We start from the raw sequence: 23,323 nt of genomic DNA, 5'->3' as shown, positions 1-23,323 counted from the left end.
CCTGCGAACAAAGTACAATATATATGTGTATTAATATGTATGTGCATATATATACATATTATATCACATAAAGACATATGATATAATCTATACAGATATTACTGTGTTGTGATGCACTATCTGTACTACTAACCAAAGGCATAGAAAATTCAAGATGAAAGTAATTTTAGGGGGTCTCTAGTCTGAACTCCCCATCAAATCTAGAATTTCTTTCTACATTCTTTCAGATGGTTAGTTAGACACCTACAGTGTAGTGCGTTCTCCTCATCAGCATTCATAGTTGTGGAAGTTTTTCGTATTGAGAGCATAGCTCTCTCTCTTTAGAGCTTCTCCCCTTTGGCTGTGATTCTGCAAGCACAATTCTATTGCTCTGAAAGCATGAAAAATCTTATTTGTGCATTCTGAAAATTGTTACAGATCAAGGACTTAAGCTCATATGCCCCAGGCTGTCAGAGGGAACCAGAATGGGTGTGGGAAGGTAGGGAGCAGTGGGGACTGGGGACTACTGTAGAGCGCAGGCCCAGGAGACAGTACTTCTGAGGTCCAGCTCATTGTTGCCATTTGGGTTAATATCTTCTGGTATTTCAAGAGATGCTGGAAATAGGGAGTTTTATGTATCATTGCGCCCTTTTTAAAAGTTGGCAACTAATGAAATTCAATTTTTATCCAGGCCAAACAAAACAACCACACCTGCAGGCTGGAAATGGCCTGTATACAGCTGATTTGTGATCTCTATTATAGAAAATAGGAAGTAAACCTGTGATTTAAAACCATTTCCCTGTTTATGACGAACTTCTGAAAGATTGACTTGATTTGCCTTCTCAAGCAAAGTACGTGTATAAGTGTCTCGATAAGTGAAGGACGGTTTGGGCCAAACTTATTTTTGTTTTAAGAGAGAACGGCTCTTGTATAGGGCGTTCACCTAATTCTCATTTTTTTTTCTTTTTTGGATCAAGCATCTTAAAATTCATTGTGTTATCAATCCTGATAGGTATTTGCTTTTTTGTGCAAAAGTTATTAGAATCCATGTGGTTGAAAGAGCCTTTTGATTAAGTGCTTCCATATTTGTGACTTGTAACTAGAAGGATCTTTAGAAATAACTTAGTCTAACTGGCTCACTTTTCTAGAAGAGATGTCCAGAGACTTTAAGTGACTTGCCCAAGGTCTCATACACAGTAGAAATCAGGGTGTTTTGTGGTAAATGTGGTTGAAGTAGAGAATGAATGCAGCTTTTTTTCCTGTGGATGGATGAATTGAAGATAATCAGCTTTGGATACTGCGAATTGCTTGAGCCTGTTCCGGCCCCTGCAGCCCCGCTCCCTCCCCCATTGCATTTGCCAAGATGTAGACTGTTGGACTGTGTGCTGGAATATTCTTTAATGTGATAATGTGTGATTTAATGCACTCTTCTCTCTTGGGAGAGTCCTCTGAGACTATTAGGCGGACTTTTCATAGCAGGATGCAAAATGCCAGTAAAGTTAATTAAAAATAATTTAAAATAGAAGCTAGGGAGAAGATGTTCAAGTTGAAATTACACAAGAAGAGCTTTGACTTAGAAGCTTAGCTGATTTGTCAGGAATTTATAGTGGCTAATCAGGTTTCCTGTATGGGAAGCCTGTTTATTTCAATTATACCACGTATGCTCATAATATCCATATTCTTCAACCTTTATCATGTCGTTTTATCCTTTTGATTAAGAGTGGCATTTCTCAAAGTGTGTCATCTTTGGGCAGCTTCTATCTCTGGTCCTCAATCGGGGACGATAGTGCCTTTCAGGAGACATTTGGCAACCTCTCAAGACATATTTGGTGGTCGTAACAGGCGTGGGGGTGGCTGCTCCGGGGATGTAGTGGGTGGAGGCCAGGGATAACGCTAAACAACTGGCAATGCACAGGACAGGGCAGCGCCTCGCAACAAAGAATTATCTGGCCCAGAATGTCGATGGTGTTGACTTGCTATCCTAGTCTTTCAAGGCTACTGACATCTTTGGCTCCACTCCAGAGTTACAGAATCAGCATCTTGAGAGTAAGACTCAAGAATCTGCATTTTTAACAAGCTCCAGGTGCTCTTTATCTCTAGTTGAGAATCGTTGTTTTTAGAGGCTTTTATCTGTAGAAAGACATGCTATATATATATATATTATATATATATATATATTTGGTAGAAAGCCTTAATAAAATCTTGAGAAAAGTCCCTTTTTCAAATTCCAGACTTTAAATCATATCACTCCACGTGTACCGTCTCTTAGAGCTCGCCAGCATTTTTATCCCATATCCCAATTAATAAAACTAGGCCTGAGTATTCATCCTCAAAAAAGTTCCTGTCAAGATCATATGTACTATAGTACAAATATATTGTGAATATTAGAAAAGAAATATATGAATAAAAATTTAAAAGGATGAGATAAAAATAAGTAAATAAATAGATCTTTTAATACTTTCTTCTGCCCACCTCAGTAGATATTTTTGTCCCACCACCCTACACTTCTCTCTGAGGATCCCAGCATTATGCAATAATAAGGAAAGAAGTCCCTAATTTGCATGTGAGCTGTATTCACCTGTAAATTGGACTTTTGGAATCTGGATTATCTTTTCTCATAGAAACAGAATGATAACTTATGTTTACCTCCATAACCTCAAAAGATTGTTGAAAATTTTGTATATTTACAATGATAAATTATAGAGAACATACTCTTATGTTTCTGGCAACCACATACAAATAACCACGAACAAAATTGAGTGAAACATTTTGAATACAGATGCTTGAGAAAGAACAGGCTTAACTGGAAAACGATAAGGAAACTTGTCTAGATTTGGAAGAGGATTTGGGGGCATTTTCAAGCACCTTGGACTTTATATTCCCAATTCTCTTTATGCCTAAAGGAACTAACGTTCATTTTACAAGTTTAGTTAGAGAAGTGCAAGCCTTATCAGCTAGGCATAGTCATTTTCCTTCTGCTAAGTAAAAGAATCAAATGCGTAAGAGGAGGATGTAACTGGGAAAAAACTAAGAGGGGAGGGGGGAGGGAAGTGGTTAAAAAAGGTACGACTAAAAAGTGTTTGGAGAGGTTGAAGTGTTTGAGTTGAGAACTGCGAATAAAGTTCTAAGGGATAGCATGGTATGAACTGAGCTGGAGGGGACCATGTTAAGAAACAAGATGATGACACAAAATCTTGAGAGAGGGAGGAGCACAGCTTACCTTGAAGTAGGCCCTTGTATATATTTGTGGAATAAATGATTGGGTAAACGGAGGGCTTGATTGCTGTCCAGAACAAGTGTGAGTCATGGCAGCAAAAGGCAATGAACAGCATCGGTTTGGGGGTCAGGGTGGAGGATGGGACTAGGGAAAGCATTTATATGTTTGTGTTTATAATTCAGGATACTTGTACAGAGGATAAATTTTTAATACCTATTTTCATCTCTACTATAGCCTTTTTGTTTGTCTTCACGTCGTTTATTTCTGCCTTACTCAGGTGCTCTGTGAATGTTCCATCATATCTATCTATCTATCTATAGATAGATATATATGATGCTATATGACAGATACAGAGAGAAATAGATTGATGAATGAAATCTGGGACTTGCAGAGTGATGGGAGAAATAAATAAGTTTACACATACCTATAATATAAGGTAGATGGAAAGGTTATAACAGAGGCACAAAGAAAATGATGGCAGAACATGGGAGGGAGAAAGCATCTCTAGCTGGGATATTTGGAAAGACCTCAAAGAAAACTTTTGATTTGACTTGGACTAAGAAGCATAGTCAAACTCTCCTCTGTGGACATGGATGTGGAAAGCAAGACTTGGAAGGGACTGTTACAGAGTGTAGAGGACTTCACTAAGTCCATTGTGTGAGCTGCATGAAAGGAGCTGAGAAAAAGGTAAAGTTGTAAAGATAAGCTAAAGTAATTGTGAGGAGGGCCCTGATTTTCCTGCTGAGGAATTTGTATGTCCTTTCTGTAGGCAATAGAGCCATTGAAAGTTCTTGATAGGGTAAGGATAGGACCAAATTGGTGTTTTTAGGAAAATAAATCTGGTGACAGTTCAAAGGATGATTTTGGAGGGAGAGGCAAGAGTGAAGGCAGTGATTTTCCAGGAGGCTATTATAATAGCCTGGCAAAAGATAAGAGGACCTAGGGCAGTACCAGTGGGAGTAGAACTGAGAATATGGATTTAAGAATGATAGCAAAAGTAGGATAGAGCTCTATCTTGCTGTGAAAAATTGTTCAGGGCATTGATTTTTACTTATTCAGTTTTGAATCTCCTAAAGCCAGGCACAGTGTCTAAATTTTGTTCAATGGAATTGATGTGGTTGGGCAAAATATTTAATATCGGAGAAGGTGGAAAGGTAGAAATGTAAGGTAATCCACAGGTTTGCTTTTTAGCCTGAGTGGAAACATGGGAGGAGCCGTTGAGTCTTCTTTTGATCATGTTGGTTCCATGGAACTTAACCTTAAGCCAGGATAGCCAGTAGGCCACTGAAAAAGAGAATTTGTTACTAGGAGAGTGGTGAGGGTCAGGCGCACAGACTACGAGTTCACCACCAAGTAGCTGATGGATGGGCACAAGAGTGAGAGAGAGAGGACTGAAGACAGACTTGGGAGAATGGCTGCCCTTTTGGGAGGAGAAGGAAAAGAACACAGAGTCCATAAGGATTGGTCACAGAAGTGTTAGGTGTTTAGAGGTCATGGAAGATGAGAAGAGTTCTGGTTTGTTAAGGGAGAAGCAGGGGGTATAGAAGGCTCCTTTTGGATGGGTGGATTTTGAGCATGTCCACCACACACTAATGGAAAGAAAGCCAGGGGATAGAGAGAGAAAAGATGAAAGAGCATGGGGGTGGACCGTGCTACAGTGGGTGTTTGTAATTGAAAGAGTAAAATTGTAGGAAGGAAGGAGATGATGAGATCAGTCTTAGGAAAGTGGGGAATGTTCCCCTTTGAGATGGGGGTGGGAGAAGAGGATGAGTGATCATCTAGAGAAAATTTCATGTGAGAAAGAGATTATTGAAGGCCTAGATGTTCTCAGCAAAATAGATGTAACATTTGCTGAGAGCAAGGGGGCGTGTTAGGATGAGTCAAGAAATTTGAGATGTGTAGAAAAGATTGGGAAGAATGAAGAATTCAAGAGGGAGTCAATCTGGGGCAAACAAAAGCACTGCTCAGTAACACTGAGGGCTTAACAAAGAATGAACAGCATGAATTTTTAGTGGACACGGTCAGCATGGTTGATTGCCTTTCTCAGCAAGAAGCGTTCGGGACCTTGGGAATAGAAGCAGATAGAATGGAGTTTTTGTATTAGCATAGGGTTGGAAGTTGGCAGAATGGAAGCAGTGGAGGGGCTGGGGCAAGGGAGGAGGATTAAGCATGTGTGGGAAGAGTGTCTTTGTACCAACTGATCTCGTGTTCCAGGCTGTATGGGGAGCTGGAGAGACCAGCAGTGCAGTTAGAAGGCTATGATTTCTGGCCAGCAAGAATCATGCCTGTTGGCCTTGTTTGGTCAGTTCACATACAAGGATTTAATATACATAACTGAGTGATCTTTACAGGGCTACTGGGGGAGCTGTGGAATTTTAGGGTGTGTAAGAGCCTTTCCTGTTTCTTTGAACCTCATTTCCTGGATCTTGGTGAGGTGATTTCATGGAAAGTTCTAATAAAAGTGTGCAATTATTTTACTAGCATTATATTTTTATAATAAAAGATTTTGGGGAAAAGGAAACACATAAATTGTCACAGTCTAAAGTTAGGCCATTTGCAAATGGAAAATTAGTTAGAACAACAACAAACAGAGGAGGGAAACAATTCAACCAGATTGTTTTTCTGAGTCAATGTAATTATTCTACTGTATAAAGGCATGGATGTGATTTTTATGTTTCTATTCCGAAAAATCTTTACTCAATTTTTATTAAGGGGGGATTGATTCTGCACTGGCTAGAGTCTAGATGTTTGGATAGTTGAACTCTGGTGATTCATTGGAGCAGATAAAAGATGCTGCAGCCCTCCCTGCTATCTTAATCAGTCCTGGGTTTTAGATGATTTTCTCTCTCTGTCTTTACCTTTTATGCTCTGCGTCTCTCTTTTTCCCCCCTCCTCTCCCTCTTGCCATTAACACTTTACTGAAGTTACTTAAACTTTTCATATTTTCTTTTGACATTAGCGTACACATCCTGAAGGAGGTGAGCTTTTTTACTGTAAGGTTTTGAAACTGAGTTGTATTTTACAGGTTCTAGTCGCTTCGAGTTCACTAAGTAGGAACTATGGAGAGTTATTTTAACATTAATTTCGTTTGTGGTTTCTACTTGCAGTCCACTTCTGTTTTCAGATTCACACCCACATGATCTGAAGTAAGATGATTCATATGCATGTGCTTTTATGCCCGATTTTTTTTTTGCGGGGCGGGGGGAGTACGCGGGCCTCTCACTGCTGTGGCCTCTCCCGTTGCGGAGCACGGGCACCGGATGCGCAGGCTCAGCGGCCATGGTTCACGGGCCCAGCCGCTCCGCGGCATGTGGGATCTTCCCCGACCGGAGCATGAACCCGTGTCCCCTGCATCGGCAGGCAGGCTCTCAACCACTGCGCCACCAGGGAAGCCCTATGCCCGATTTTTAAGTAGTTTCAGGAATAAAGTCTGAAATACATTTTCATGCTAGCACATATATTTTATCAAATATATCGACATATTTGAACAGGAAACCCTGTCAACAAATATTTCTTGTGCTCCTACTATGTAGAAAATCCCGTGATGGTTGAAAATGTATAACACATAGTTCTGCCCAGAAGGAATTTGTAAACTAGGTGAGAGGGAGGTTGATGTTTACATGTGTGCCAAATTAAATTGTAATCCCTTGTCTAAATATCAGTTCAAGATTACGACAAGTACCATGTGACAGGTGAGTTTATGGGCAGTTGCCAGCTTCCTGGCACAGTTCTGGCTTCTGGAGGTTGAGAGCGAATCTCAGAATAACGAGTCAGTTCTGTCTGGGTTGGGCTGTGAGTGACCCCAGCTGAAGAAGGCAGTTTGTAGGTCTTCTTGGTTTGGATTATGCAGTGTTGAGCACCAAAAATAAGGCACCTTGTGGTTGAGCAGGTGACAGGCCCTCTGAAGGCAGGTGGCAGAGTGCAGGGGAACAAGCTTCCTCTCCTCACTTTCTGTACTCCAAGAAATGGTTCTCCTACTCTTTTTCATAGGGGATCAGTCTTTAATCTTCTGGGTCTCTATGAATATAGACCTGTCCTGTTCTTATTTTTTCCATCACATCATCCAAGCAACATGCAGGATTTTGGGAAAATCTTCTGAGGGGTTTTACTCTTTATTTCTTACTGAGATACAAGGTGAAATTATGGAGCATGGGAAAGGTGTAGGAGTTTACAAACTTAAAATATGTACAATGTTAAAATAACAATTTTTCCTCCATATGCAAAATGAATTTAATTTTTACTGAGCCAAGGAGTAGCACATTCAATCTTTGTGTTAGAAAAATATTTCCAGTTGGAGCAGAAAAAGGTGGGAGGCCCTGGTAGTGGGTATGGGCGAGAAAGTATAGATTTAAGAGAAATTGGGGTGCTGTAAGTAGCAGGGTCTGGTAACTGATTGTTGGGGCCGGGGAAATAAGGGGAAAATAGAGAGCTAAAAGTGATTCCGTGGATACCATCGACCAATATACAGACTACAGTTGGAGAAATAGGCGGGGACTGAAGAGAAGTGGTGATGAATTTGGGGAAATATTAAGTTAATTGCTAAAGATATAGTCGTGTAGAGTTGAAACTCCAAATCTACAGGTCAGGGCAGGAATCAGGGTGAAGGTAATGGATCTACAAGTTATCCTCCTGGAGGTGACTGGAACTGCGATAGTTAATGAGATTGCAGAGGTTGTAAAGCCAAAATGGGTTGGTGGTCTTAAAGGAGAATTTAAAGTAGGCAGTGCCCCAAAGAGATGGTCCAGAAGGTCAGAGGCTGTGTTGGTGAATTAAATGAGAGGCTCCAGGTTTTGTCCTGTAGGAGAATCACCAGAGAGGACGCATCCCCTGACTTCTACTTCATATCCGTCATTCTGAAGTCCAAGAAATCAATTTCAATATACTGCAAATTCTCTTATTATTTGTGGCTTCACCACTATTTGAAATGGCCTCTCCATCCTCTCTCGTTTATTTCAAGATCAGGCTCAAATCATAGCTTTCAAATGCCTTGACAAATTAAACAGCTTCCTTTGGTTCACTTTTGACTTCCTTTGGCCTTCCTTCTTGTAACAGTGCCGAATAAGGGTTTATTCCTTAACCAGAGAGATTGGGGCAGAAAGTGTTCTTGATAAAATCACTCAGTTTAACTGAGAGGTAACAGAAAAGTTTTAAAAATTGTGGCACTTAGAATAATGATGATGCTAAAAAAACTAAAGATGGGTGTGTACCCTTGTTTTAAAAAAGGGGAAGAAGGTAATATCTCAATTCCTTTTTATATTGTAGCAGGGTTAATTGCTGAGTAGGGGAACTGCTATAGATATGGTACCTCTGGATTTCAACAGTCAGTAAGGCAAATTCTTTCATGATAGCTTTTTAGATAAGAGTAAGAAGACTATCGTGCTTATAAAATTGGATAGAATATGGAAGAGGGAAGATTAGGTTTTGATTGCAAAGAGCAAAATATGATGAATCAGTGAAAACTGTAAGTAGATTTTAGACAATTGTGGAGAAGTCTTTGAATAATTAAGGCCTCCTAAGTTGAAGTAGGCTGTCTCCTGAGGCTGTTTCCCTATCCCTGGAAGTATTCATGCTTACTCTCCTCGGGTTATTCCTGGCAATGCTGAATGTTGATTGTTTTTAACCGAGTTCATGTTTTCAGGTTGGGCTAAGAGAGCTTTATGAGCCCATGTCACTCCAAATTCCATGAGCCTATGAGAGTTTGGCTTTAATATGAGTATATTTGCTGGTAGAAAGAACACAATTGAACTTGTATCTGAGGAGGCAGGAGTCAGGGTTCAGTTATCCTGAAAATACATTTTTAGGATGAGGAACTTTAGATTTAGATGTAAGAGTTGCAGGAGATTAAGATGACTGAGATAATTTGTCCTGGTCCCCTGCACCACCCTGCCTTTATCTAACCTCCCCACTACTTTTTTTATAATGGAAGGTGTCTACTTGTTTCTCCCCCCATTTATTTAGAGCCCAGATTATTGAGAGATTATTTGCAATACTGCTGCATTTTGCACCTATTCATTTGCGTATCTGTATTCAATTGCATATTCATGTAATTTTTTTGTAATTGTTTTCCCCTTTGCTGTGTATAAAACCTGCTGTTCTCTACCCACCCCCAACCTGTAAACTAGTTGAGTCAATGTCATTTTTCTCATTCTTTTGAATCGAAACATACCATAAGCTGCTAAATGCATAAGAAGCCCTTTGAAGGAGTGAATTTAGATTTTGCTCAGAATCTTATTATTTTTCAAAGTAATGGTAATAACGATTAGTTGATTAAATTGATTTAAGCATTTAATTCATTCAACAAACATAGTATATCTGATTATACAATAACTTATAAAATTACAAAATTTTCTGCATATGCTCATTCATCTCTTAAAAATGCTTTGGTTATCTTAAAATGTTGATTTGGACAATGAGATTTTAATCTGTGTTAGAACATTAGGCTAAGCAGGTAGGCTTTGCAGTGTTTCTTAAAGGTCATTAAGCTTTTTTTTTTTTTTTTTTTGGATCAGTGAAGAAGTAGAATTCCAGAGCCTCAGGTCTTCCTGAAAGCTGCCTTATCTTTGGCTTTTAAAGGTTACATTTGGGAAACATTTGTAGATTTCCACATTGTTCTTAGCCTCTGGGAAATAGAGACCCAGATTTTTTTTTTTTTTTTTTTTTACTTTTCCCAGACATTTTAGTCTCAGATTCCTTGAGATTTCATAATCTGGAATACACATAGATGATCTGAAATAATGCTGGTATTTGAATGGAAGAGTAAAAATGAAATGGTTTAAAGTTTACAGATAAAGGAGGTATGAATATAGATTGCATAGCAGTAAGAATATACATATTATGTAGATTATAAATGATTTATCATAGATTAAAATCAAATATTTAATTGAAGTAGATCTAACATGCAACAGTCCCAAATTTTAAGCATGAAGAAAGCTGCTAATGCTCCTTTCTATAAGAACTAGTGAATTATATACTGATTAAGTTTTATGAGGTTTTATAAGGATATCTGCCAAGGACCAGCATTTATATTAGTTCTTCGCAAAGTAAGCATATAAAGTACGGATAACAAGTAGACCGACGTGCTTGATGATTGGCTCGTGCATTTACACCTACCTCTGCCTAGTTCAAAAGAACATTTGAGGTAACTTATAAGAGTACTTTTTTTTTTTTTTTTTTTTTTGCGGTACGCGGGCCTCTCACTGCTATGGCCTCTCCCATTGCGGAGCACAGGCTCCGGACGCGCAGGCCCAGCGACCATGGCCCACGGGCCCAGCCGCTCCGTGGCATGCGGGATTCTCCCGGGCCGGGGCACGAACCCACGTCCCCTGCATCTGTAGGCGGACTCTCAAACACTGCGCCACCAGGGAAGCCCATAAGAGTACATTTTTAAAAAGAGATTCAAACAGAATAATAGGAAGTATGGTAGCCCAGGAGATCCAAACCTGAGGGAAAATAGAAATGTACAGGTATAGCTGTAGGGTCCAACTCGGTTACTCAATTTTGTCTGCAAATTTGAGGAAAAAAGAAAACATTTGTCCCTCATATGATTTTCATTGTCCATAAGGAAAAAAAAAATAACATATAGCTTCTCAGAGGAAGGAATAGTTTTCCTTATATTCAGTCTGGAAACAGATTTCTAGCACAGTTTCTTACATAGGGATTACTGAATAGATAGATACTGTCCTCAACAGTATCCCTAAGGTTTTAAAAAGGTGCTTATTGTAAAGGTGCTTAATGTAATACTAATAGCAAGTGTGAATGAGCCCTTATTGTATACCAGACACTCTGCTTTCCAGGCATGGTTCCGTTTATTTCCGCATCCACTTTCTGATGTAGGTACTGGTGTTATTCCCATTTTAAAGATTAAGAATCTGACAAAGGTTACGTAATTTGCTCAGGATTCACATAGTTAGTGGTGGACCCAGGCACTCTGATTTCAGATCCTGTGCTCTTAACCATTTCTCCAGTAAAAAGTACAGTTTAAGGATAGTATTTCTGTCCCAGAGAACCTAATGAGAGTCTTTATTTATCAGGAAAGATTCAAATATCTGGACTTTTAGGTGACAATATTTTCTCTATTTCTTGGAAAACCATGGCATGAACAGTATTGTACATGTTTTAAAAGTTCATTCGTAACTTTGACAAGCTCATTTCATCCTCATACGACATTACTAAATTCTTCTGTTACTCTTATTTGTTAAAACCATTTAACTATTGAGGTAATAAATGTGCTTGACTACTGTTGGAAAAAAAAAATCCCTCATCAATAGTTTGAATGATTGTCTTATAGAAGTAAGTTTAAGTTTATTATTTCTACCTACAGTGAGCAGAACTAGAACTAGTTAAAGATCACCTGTCGGTGTATTTATGCTCAAAATAAAGAACAACTTACTAGTGAATCAAACTGATGAAGAATAGAATATATTCCTTTATGGGATATCATTCCTTGGAATTTTGGAGAAAGGCTGAGTATTGCAGGGGGCTTTCTATCCTGGGAGGGATATGAAATTAGCTGAGCTGCGAGATCCTTTCCAACTTGGCATTTCATCATTCTATTTCCAATTGAATATCTGTTTCTGAGACTTACTCTGTAGTCTCATCAGTAAAATTGAGCTAACGTTTTCTTTATTATATGGTTGATGGGTTCTGAAGATCAAATAAATATTATATATTAAAGTCCTTTGAAAATTGCTAATACTGTAATTATAATAATTCATTAATTCTTTCAACAAAAGGAAGCATTTTTTCTTTTCTTTTTTTCTTATTTAATAACTACATACCAGCTGAGTGGCTGTTATATGGCACATATATTTTACATGTATTATTATCCAATTGACTTATTTTTAATACATTTAGATTTTTCTCTCTTTTTAATCACCATTCACTTATTTTATTCCCCAACTGCCTAAGTAAAACTCTCAAAGTTTTAAATTTAGATAACGCCAACTAGGTAAAATATTATACAATTTTAAATCAAATGGAAATTCTGTTTACCTGAATCTGTCTCATTATCCTTTAGCAAGAAAAATCAAGATTGGAGACAGATTGCTTCTCACCATCATGCCCTTCTTTAGAAAAATAGAAAAAAATAAAGAGTATTGATCCTGTAAGATAGACAGTCATTTCTGAGTAGGACATATTATAGTTAAATTGATCCTTTAGAACTATTACTTTTTTCCTTTGACTCTTTGGCGTAATACATGCTCATCATTTTCTTTGAAAATTAACTCAAATCCAGTGCTTTACAGAGGGTTTTCTAGGTTTTTCTCCACTTCATTCTAAACACCCTACAGTGTGTATATGAAGTTTTGGCTCTGTTGTTTAGACTTGCGCAGACTCAGATTTACAGATTTTTAGAGCCAAAAAAGTTCTCTGCAACCATCCAGCTCAGTGCCTTCATTTCTGGATAAAGAGAATGAGACCCAGCCCCAGTTACAAAGCTGGTCAGTTTTTGAGCCAGAATTATGACCCAGGGCAGTTTTCATTCCCTTCTGTTTTGTAGTTGCTTGATTGTTTTGTGTGTATGTTTGGTCTCCCCAGCCAGAGGATTCGTTGTCAGGGACCAAGCTTTTTCCCCCTCATCCAAAGATTCTTCTGCATTGTCCCTATTCAGTGGAGGCACAAGAGAATGCTGGGAAGCTAGCCTTTTGGTAGCAGATGCCAGTGGTATATGACTATCCTTTGCTCTAGTGCTATTTTTAAGCTGTCTGCAATTTTTGTATTAATATTGAAAACATATTTCTTATATGTTTATCTATTAGTGGGACTGTTTAATGTTATATGTAATTCAGGTTTTGTATTCTCAGAGTTGTCCTGACACAGAGACAGAACTAAATACCTCTGTATTAATTACTGATTAGATAAAATTGTACTTTCTGATAACTTGGAATACTGTGACAAAGGGGATGAGAAGCAAGGTCTGTGTCTCAGTGCTCGATGGGTTCTTCTAAGTTTTCTGTAAGTTGTATAGTACAGAAGAGCTTACCTAGCACAGTGCCCCTCAAACCTGGCCATATATGATGATGACACCCCCCTCCCTGCATACCACCTGAATTGGGACCCCTGAGGTTGGGACTTGTGTATCTTTATGTTTAAAGTGCTCTGTGGTAGAGAACCATTGGCGTGGAAGAACAGCATCATTGAGATAAGGTCCCCTGTTAAGAGAAAGTTGCTAAGTTGGGAAGGAGTGCTTGTATATATATAGTTGGGGAAGAATGGATGTGTATATAGAAACCTAGTAGAAAGATACAGGTTGATTTTTTGCATCATTGAAATTACTTGATTGCTTTTGGGATATGTCTTTTGGGCCCACATAGCAGCTGAATTGCAACTACAAACCTTCATAAAGCCAGAAAGGAATTAACTAAATAAGGACTATGACTTCTGCTGCTGCAATTCAGAAGTGATAGACAGTCTACACTGATAACAGAAATCTGTTATTAGAAACTGCTATTTTGTCATCTTAATGAGTAGTGGCTAACCCAAACCTATTGAAAGTTGTAGTTAGATTGGTTCTGTGGCTGGACGTCATGGGGCCCATTTTACAGTTATCTATCAATTAAATCTCACTCTCATTGCATTTATTCAATATTAGATATAACTGCACACCATTTATGAGGCTTCCATATTGGTATCCCATTAAATATTAAAGAGATGTTAATAAAATAAAAATAGATATGTTGGGAAATCACAGAACAGTCAAGTGGTCACAGAAGTGACCACTTATAAAAGTGGCGAATTAGCAAGCCAATTTAAACTTGGAGTTTTTTCTGAGCCTTGCTTTGGGCTGGGTTCTGTGGATTATAGCAAAAGCCTGAGACCAACTTTTTTTTTTTTAATTTAGTTTTATTTATTTTTTTGTACAGCAGGTTCTTATTAGTTATCCATTTTATACATATTAGTGTATATATGTCAATCCCAGTCTCCCAATTCATCCCACCACCACTTTCCCCCCATGATGTCCATACGTTTGTTCTCTGCATCTGTGTTGCTATTTCTGCCCTGTAAACTGGTTCATCTGTACCATTTTTCTAGGTTCCACATATATGTGTTAATATACGACATGTGTTTTTCTCTTTCTGGCTTACTTCACTCTGTATGACAGTCTCTAGATCCATCCACGTCTCTACAGATGACCCAATTTCGTTCCTTTTTATGGCTGAGTAATATTCCATTGTATATATGTACCACATCTTCTTTATGCATTCATCTGTCGATGGGCATTTAGGTTGCTTCCATGACCTGACTATTGTAAATAGTGCTGCAGTGAACATTGGGGTGCATGTGTCTTTTTGAATTATGGTTTTCTCTGGGTATATGCCCAGTAGTGGGATTGCTGGGTCATATGGTAATTCTATTTTTTAGTTTTTTTAAGGAACCTCCATATTGTTCTCCATAGTGGCTGTATCAATTTACATTCCCACCAACAGTGCAAGAGGGTTCCCTTTTCTCCACACCCTCTCCAGCATTTGTTGTTTATAGATTTTCTGATGATGCCCATTCTAACTGGTGTGAGGTGATACCTCATTATAGTTTTGATTTGCATTTCTCTAATAGTTAGGGATGTTGAGCAGCTTTTCATGTGACTCTTCACCATCTGTATGTCTTCTTTGGAGAAATGTCTATTTAGGTCTTCTGCCCATTTTTGGATTGGGTTATTTTTTTTTTTAATATTGAGCTGCATGAGCTGTTTATATATTTGGGAGATTAATCCTTTGTCCGTTGAGTCGTTTGCAAATATTTTCTCCCATTCTGAGGGTTGTCTTTTTGTCTTGTTTGTAGTTTCCTTTGCTTTGCAAAAGCTTTTAAGCTTCATTAGGTCCCATTTGTTTATTTTTGTTTTTATGTCCATTACTCTAATAGGTGGATCAAAAAAGATCTTGCTGTGATTTTTGTCAAAGGGTGTTCTTCCTATGTTTTCCTCTAAGAGTTTTATTGTGTCCAGTCTTACATTTAGGTCTTTAATCCATTTTGAGTTTATTTTTATTTATGGTGTCAGGGAGTGTTCTAATTTCATTCTTTTACATATAGCTGTCCAGGTTTCCCAGCACCACTTATTAAAGAGACTGTCTTTTCTCCTTTGTATATCCTTGCCTCTGTTGTCATAGATTAGTTGACCATAGGTGCGTGGGTTTATCTCTGGGCTTTCTATCCTGTTCCATTGATCTATATTTCTGTTTTTGTGCCAGTACCATATTGTCTTGATTACTGTAGCTTTGTAGTATAGTCTGAAGTGAGGGAGTCTGATTCTTCCAGCTCCGTTTTTTCCCCTCAAGACTGCTTTGGCTATTCAGGGTCTTTTGTCTCTCCTTACAAATTTTAAGATTTTTCTTTTTTAGTTCTGTGAAAAATGCCATTGGTAATTTGATAGGGATTGCATTGAACCTGTAGATTCCTTTGGGTAGTATAGGCATTTTCACAATATTGACTCTTGCAATCCAAGAACATGGTATATCTCTCCATCTGTTGGTATCATCTTGAATTTCTTTCATCAGTGTCTTATAGTTTTCTGCATACAGGTCTTTGTCTCCCTAGGTAGGTTTATTCCTAGGTGTTTTATTCTTTTTGTTGCAGTGGTAAATGGGAGTGTTTCCTTAGTTTCTCTTTCAGATTTTTCATCATTAGTGTATAGGAATGCAAGAGATTTCTGTGCATTAATTTTGTATCCTGCAACTTTGCCAGATTCAATGATTAGCTCTAGTAGTTTTCTGGTGGCATCTTTAGGATTCTCTATGTATAGTATCATGTCATCTGCAAGCAGTGACAATTTTACTACTTCTTTTCTGATTTGGATTCCTTTTATTTCTTTTTCTTCTCTGACTGCCATGGCTAGGACTTCCAAAACTATGTTGAATAATAGTGGTGAGAGTGGACATCCTTGTCTTTTTCCTGATCTTAAAGGAAATGGTTTCAGTTTTTCACCATTGAGAATGATGTTGCCTGTGGGTTTGTCATATTTGGCCTTTATTATGTTGAGGTAGGTTCCCTCTATGCCCACTTTCTGGAGAGTTTTTATCATCAATGGGTGTTGAATATTGTCAGAAGCTTTTTCTGCATCTATTGAGGTGGTCATATGGTTTTTCTTCTTCAATTTGTTAATATGGTGTATCACATTGATTGATTTGCATATATTGAAGAATCCTTGCATCCCTGGGATAAATTCCACTTGATCATGGTGTATGATCCTTTTAATGTGTTGTTGGATTCTGTTTGGTAGTATTTTGTTGAGGATTTTTGCATCTATATTCATCAGTGATATTGGTCTGTACTTTACTTTTTTTGTAGTATCTTTCTCTGGTTTTGGTATCAGGGTGATGGTGGCCTCGTAGAATGAGTTTGGGAGTGTTCCTTCCTCTGCAATTTTTTGGAAGAGGTTGAGAAGGATGGGTGTTAGCTCTTCTCTAAATGTTTGATAGAATTCACCTGTGAAGCCATCTGGTCCTCGACTTTTGTTTGTTGGAAGATTTTTAATCACAGTTTCAATTTCTTGTGATTGGTGAGACTAACTTTTGAGCCAAGACATTTAGTTTTCAAAGGAGGCAAAGTTGGATAGACTGATGATTGTGATTTTATAGTTGTTACATATTTATAATTTCTTGAATATAATGAGACAGAGGATGATAAGTTTTCTTTTCTTTTTCAACTTGAGGACTCCTGGGATCATCTAATTCTAGAATTTCACAGATAAGGAAACTTCAAAAAAAATGTGATAACTGTCTCTTAATAAGTATTCAGAGCAGGAAGAACTTTATTTTCCTCTTAGTAGTGGGTCACTACTAAGTTATGTGTGTACGGATCACATGGCATTTTCATTTAGTCAATGGAGAGTTGAGAGGGTCTGTGTTTTAGCACTTGAATATTGGACACGATTCAAATGTGAGTCAAGTGTGTCTAGAGGCTTTATTCATACCTATTTTCTTTTAGTCAGCAATGCTTCATAATGCCCTGGTTTCATGAATTAATTTTAATGGAATTAAACTTGAACAGCTCAAAATTATATAATTAATTTCATTCAGCTACAATTAGAGTGACTAATTGAATCAAGCCTACTAGCATGACACCTGGCGGCAGTCAGCTACATGACAGTAGCAGCAAGTATGTAGGACTGCGGTGAGAGAGTTCCTGTGTACTAGTGAGTTGGTAGAAAAATCTTTTCTGTTGATCATCTCAGAAAGGCCTTGGGTTGACTGTAGCAGTGGAAAGATTTCTAGAGTTGTTTAAAAAAGTCAAGATTTTAATTGAAAGTAACACATCTCAGGAAGATTACATTTTCTCTAGGATAATGCTGAGTAAATGTTACATAAATCTAGAACATATTGGTTTAGCATGCTTCTAATTTATATTTTACTGCTATCTGAATATGGTTTTGCTTTCTAAAAATACTTAGCATTGAAAACCCTATTTTTTTCAGAAATCTTAGCCTCTGGACTTATTCCTGAGTGTCCGTGCATTTTCATGTGTTGAAATGTGTTTTATTGCAGAACTTTTCAATTGTGAAATCCCCATGGTACATGAGAAATTTCTGCATATGCAGAAATTTTTCCTTCCACTGGAAACGTTACTACAGTTGATAACAACTTCTGTTTGAATCTCTTTCCTTTCCTTGCTTCCATGGCTTGACATTATCTAGTTTTTCTTCCTTCTCTGACTCCTTTCTAATTGTACAGACCCCCCTTGATAGTCTTCTTTTAATATACTCACTCTTTTGGTGAGTGTATTCATTTGAATGGCTTCAGCAATCAGATTTAGGAAGATGACTGTTTCTCGCTATATGTTATTTGTGTCTTGCAGATTCAAATGTTCAACACTAAACTCATCCACTAGACTGTAAACTCCATGAAGGCCTGGGCTGTATCACGTAACTGATTGTATCCCCACTGCATAGTACGATGCCCAGACATCTACCATGTACAAATATATATTTTAAAAATTATTCTCCTGGTCTCTAGGTTTTTCCAGTCAACTCCAGACTAAGAGAACTCAGTCAGCTCCAATCCCATCTTCTCTGATAATCTGTGAATCCTCTAGTTATTTTCTCCCAATTACCTCCTTTCCCATTTTTTATCCAGTTGTCGAAACTCTCATCAACTTCTACCTGGACTGTGCTAAGTTTCCCTTTTAGTTTCCCTTACTCTGCTCCCCCTCTTAGATGCATCCGTCTAAGGATGGATGTAAGGATGTAAGTATAGTAGAATCTCAAGGGTCTCTATAGTAGTATAGTAGTATAGTAGAATCTCAAGGATCAAGTAGAGTAGAATCAAGTATAGTAGAATCTCAAGGATCTCAAGGATGTAAGTATAGTAGAATCACCTAAGCCCCCTTCCCCCAAATTAAATTAGAATTTTAGGTCATGGGGCCCAGGAATCTTTTTTAAAGAGTCCCCTGAGTGAGTTAAAGTACAGTCAGGATAGAGAACCACTGGTGTGTACAAGTTCATTAATCTTTCTTATGTGTGGCTTTGATTAGACAATTCATAAAGATTCAGTGGCTACTATCACTTATTTATTTCACTTTGAAATAAGGTCCAGATTTTTCACCTTGGTATTCAATTATCCATAGCATGTCCCTATTCAAACTTTTACCATCTTATTTCCTAATATCCCTCTTTAAGTACTTCACAGTGCAGAAAGTTGGAACTTTTGCCCAGGTGTCTGCTTTTTGAGTTCACCCATGCTGTTTTTCCACCTGGAATGGCCTTTCTCCCATCTCTACTTTGAGAATTCCTGCTGATCTTAAAGACCATCCAACATGCACCATTTTCTATAGCACCTTTCTTGAGCTCTCAATATTGATGAGTTTCTTTTTCTTCCTTTGAACCTTTTTTTTAGTGCTCTAGACCTCTTATAATGTTAATTGTACCTTATGTTACAGCCTGCTTTTTGCTTGAGTTATGTTCCTAATAAGACATTACTTTTCCTTACTTCTTGGCTTCCCCCTTGAGAACCCATAAACCCACATATAAATCTCTCATCTTCTTTGATGCTTTCCCTGCCACCCCTTCCCTCTGCATGTATGGACTCACTTCCATCCTTGATGTAACCGTACCACATTTTTCTATTATGGCAGGTCATGTGCTGTTTCAACGACTTCTTTACAACAATCTTAACATAATTTTTACAGTAAAATCTTCACTGCTAGTCATATAGTAGGTGCTCAATAAAGCTCTGCTATTGAGTCAATAACATAGGCAACAGTTACTAGAGATACTGCTCCCATTTCTTTAAATTATGGCAGATTTAGAAGCATTTTAAAAAAATCTATAAAATGAAAAAATAGAGAAAAATATGTAACATTTAATGATAATTTATATATATTTTTTTATTTAGAAAAATGTGATAAAGAAAATACTGAGAGAGATATAACTCAAGCCACTGATAGCTGCTTCACACATGGAGAGATGCAAGACCAGTCCATTTGGGGAAATTGTTCGGATGACAAACTCATCAGAAGTAAGTATTTTTGGAGAAAACTGGAGTGCTTTGGGGACTTGACTATGATAATATGCTCTCAGTTAATCGTCTGATATAATTCTGCTAGAAATCTGTAAATCACCAGAGTTCATCTGAAAGTGTTTTTCATGAGTCTTTTAAAATGCAGCGCTAAAAGTAGGGTATAAATAATACTATCTGTCAGCTTTCATCCCATCTTTAAAAAGGAAGAATTGACCTATACATTTTGGACTCCATCCTCAGAGAGACTTAAACAAAACTTAATACCTTCTTGAGCAGTGACTAAGTAGAAGTCAGACAGTTCGAGGTATAAACAGACTGTGAAACTAAAAAGATAAAGATGGAGGTAAAGGACGACGAGTAGTGCTTTGGTAATGCCGTGCGGTCCTTGTTCTTCTGGCCAAATGATTCCAACCTGTTTTTTACAGTTAACACTTTTATCACTACTTGGCTTCTTTTTATTCTCTTTCTCTTCTTAAAATTGCTCTGTAGAATATATAAGAAGCTTTGGTTTAGTTTTGTTTTACTCTGGGAATACACTGAAATGTCAGTATCTTTTGAGTGCTATTCAGAATGCCTGTCAATGTCAGGTTTTACTTGTTCTGGTCGCTAAATTCCCCCAGGTGGATTCAAGATGAATTTGCCATATAATGAACAATTTTCTGTAGTGAATGTGTAAGTGGAAAGAACACTACTATGCCACACCTGGAAGGGCATAGGAGTACTACATCTTTTGAAATTCTCATTCATGGTAACAGAATTATCGTGTCACTTCTCAGTTTTCCAGAGTAGACAGAGGAGAAGTTTTATTCTGGGAATCAAGCGTTGTTTTACTTTATCTTTTTAAATTTAATTCTTCACTTCAGACAACTTCATAATACAGACCCTTTTTCGTGTTACATATTACATTTACTTTGAATCTTGGAATATTGCCTTTCCTCTCTAGAATGCCCAGTATCTGTCCTTAACTGAAACCAAACAGAAAAAAAGCAGATAGAAGGAAAAAGCCAACTTTGTAGAAAACAAAAAATAACAATAGAAACAGTACTGAAGGAGACTTCAAGTTTTCAAACAAAAGTTCTAAAAGTGAGTGTGTTTTAGTTTAATTTTAGAACCATTTTGGTTTTTTACACCTTTCTATTTGGGAAGGGAATAGAAAGGAAATGAAACTCAGAAATTTGTGAGGAGCGAGATTTATATAGCTTTCTCCAAAGAATCAAATAAACACTATTTCAAGTAAACATTTATCGCTGAAACATATATTGGTTGTCTTCTATCTAAATATTGACTCTACTGTTGTGAAACTTAAGGTTTTGTGAGATACTGGCATATTTTATCTATGATTTTCCAAACAACCAGAGAGTTAGAGCGAGAAGGGGTCTTACAGACAATTTTAACTTCACCTTTTGGGAGACAAAATTGTTTGCTCATTTTTTTTTCCCACAGTCACAGAATTTTAAGTGTGTGTGTTTCATTTAATTGATTTATTTCCCTAATCTCCCTTCCCAGGGCCCACACTAGGAAAACGTGAGTAAGAACTCTTAGGACAAAACCCAAAACATAAGTACTGTTGTTTAAGGATGTGGCAAGTCATATTAACATGTTAAATTTTTTTTTGTGCTGTTTGATGAAGCTCATTTTAGTTGCAGAATTCATACCGTTAAAGGGAGTGGATTTAAAATGAACTCCTCTCTCTATTGTCTATACTGGTTACATGGACAATGATAAAAAGAAAATATTGTAAACTGCATGAAATTCTTTATTGAGATGACGATGCAGCCTGTATCACGGGGCAGTGGAGTATTTGGGAACAACTGTCTAGTTGCCTACTAGAAGGAATGCACTGAAGGAATGCAGAGAGAGAGCTTTATGGCCCCCTCTGAGAGGGCTGCTGGGAAAACTGACAGATGAATGGATATTGAAAGATAATGGCCAAAGATAGTATTGTTCTCTGGCCCAAAACATGTTGCCAAGAATTTCCAGATATTTGTGGGTGACTTTGGACTGTGAATTCTGATGACAGAGTTCAAAAACTACATTTTTGTTATTTTCCTGGTCATACTTCTCTAGACAAAGGCTACTCAGTTGGGTCTACAGAAAAGTCTGATATCTCGATTCGCTGGGATGGAGCATTTTATGTCATCTTTAAAACCGATTTAAGTCTGGATAGCATTTGCAAGTTTGATAATCTAATAGCTTCTGCTGTTCCAACTCCCAGATACTGAACTCTACAAACCTAGCCTGACTTTCCATCTTTGGCTTTCCCCGTTGAGTCGCTGGCCATCTCTGTTTCATTTAACATCTGTCTCTCCTAACCCTGCAGTTCGGGAGATGCTTCAGCATCTAGCCCATTTGGGGGGCCCAGTGAGTCTTTTGTAATAACAATAGGCCCTGGAAAGAAGGCGGTGGCTCAGAGCTGCATGGGGGAGGAGGGGAACATCTGTGGTGAGTCAGGACTGGGCTGGCTCCTGTGCCAGAGTCCTGTGTGGCTCCCTGAGCACCGTGGAAGAGGCGGACGGCTTGCTCTCATGGAATTGGTTTTAGTTTCCCACTGTAGTGCGAGGTTGGCTGGATGGAGGCATCATCAGAAAAATGAGGCCGGCTAGGGTGTGGGAACATTTTCAAATGTGCAACCCACTCTTTTTCCAAGCTTCCATGGGACAGTTCAGCTGCATAAGCAAGAAGTGAAGGGGAGTGACTGTTTAATGAGACTTTTTTCTTATCTATTCTTGAGAGTGGTGAGTGAGGGCTGGCCGCTAATGTCTCTGTTGTCCCAGATGCCTGCTGCCTTCTTTGTTAGATGTTTAAGGCATAATTTATAGGGGACTGTTAGCTGTCAGTGTGATGAGGCTGTTTTTACTTTTCTGAGAATAACCGGGCTCTGGAAAGTCAAGGGAGTGGCTGCTTTGGAAATTGTATTCTAATTAAAGGGTGTATTCTCAGACCTCATAAACGAGATCCAAGCTGAGAATAATTTCCAAATTATTCTGTGAACTTTAACCCTGACCTCAGTGGACCACCCACTTGTGGCTCAAAGTTGGTGCAGGCTCTACACAGGCCTTCCAGCTTCGTGTGCCTTCTCTGGTCCTTCTAGAAAACATCACAGGTGGCAGACCTGAGGTATTATGCTCTCAGGGCCTAGATTTCAAATTGGTTGCCCTTGAGTTGCTGACTTATTAGAATCCTTTCTGGAAGTTATAAATAAAGGAGAAGAAATCCATATGGAATCGAACATTTCAAATAAATAGGCCATACACAATCTGGTCAGGGAATGTGCGTTGTGATCCTCTTTCTTATGAAATTTAAATGAAAAAGATGATTCCAACCACTTAAATTTGTTTCTAAAAAAATCTAAATCAAATCAGTAAAGAATTAAAAACATAAGGAGGTTTTGTGAGGAAATTTTATAATTGGAAAGGGTTTTTTTTACTGTATAAATTTTTATCCTTTATACAGTTTAAAAGTCATTCGTATTTGGAGAAAATATTTTGGTGTATAATTTAATTTCTGGAATGGGGCTTACATTTTAGAATTTGTAAGGGTATCTTTCTATGGTTAAAACTGGCTTTCCCCCTCAGATTAGCATATATGGGACAGTATAGAATTTGGAGCTATGCCTTGTTTTACTAATCATTAGTCCTCTGACTTAGTGGAATAAATGTTGCAGTGAAGTGACTTCCTC

At 38.0% G+C, this 23,323-nt stretch overlaps 1 protein-coding gene across 2 annotated transcripts in view; it reads left to right on the top strand.

Moving 5' to 3' along the window:
- The window catches only part of MDFIC (MyoD family inhibitor domain containing), a 98,903-nt gene that overhangs the window by 2,822 nt on the left and 72,758 nt on the right, over positions 1-23,323 (top strand). For both annotated transcript variants that reach the window (XM_060156012.1, XM_060156011.1), the window contains exon 3: positions 19,519-19,641. In XM_060156012.1, the coding sequence (XP_060011995.1) occupies positions 19,519-19,641 (123 nt within the window). The remainder of the gene's footprint in view (positions 1-19,518; positions 19,642-23,323) is intronic.

Source organism: Lagenorhynchus albirostris, chromosome 8 (genome assembly GCF_949774975.1).
Source record: "Lagenorhynchus albirostris chromosome 8, mLagAlb1.1, whole genome shotgun sequence".
In the NCBI taxonomy this organism is placed as follows: Eukaryota; Metazoa; Chordata; class Mammalia; order Artiodactyla; family Delphinidae; genus Lagenorhynchus; species Lagenorhynchus albirostris.
Note: the sequence above shows the minus strand (reverse complement) of the source record. Positions and strands in the feature narration are given on the sequence as shown.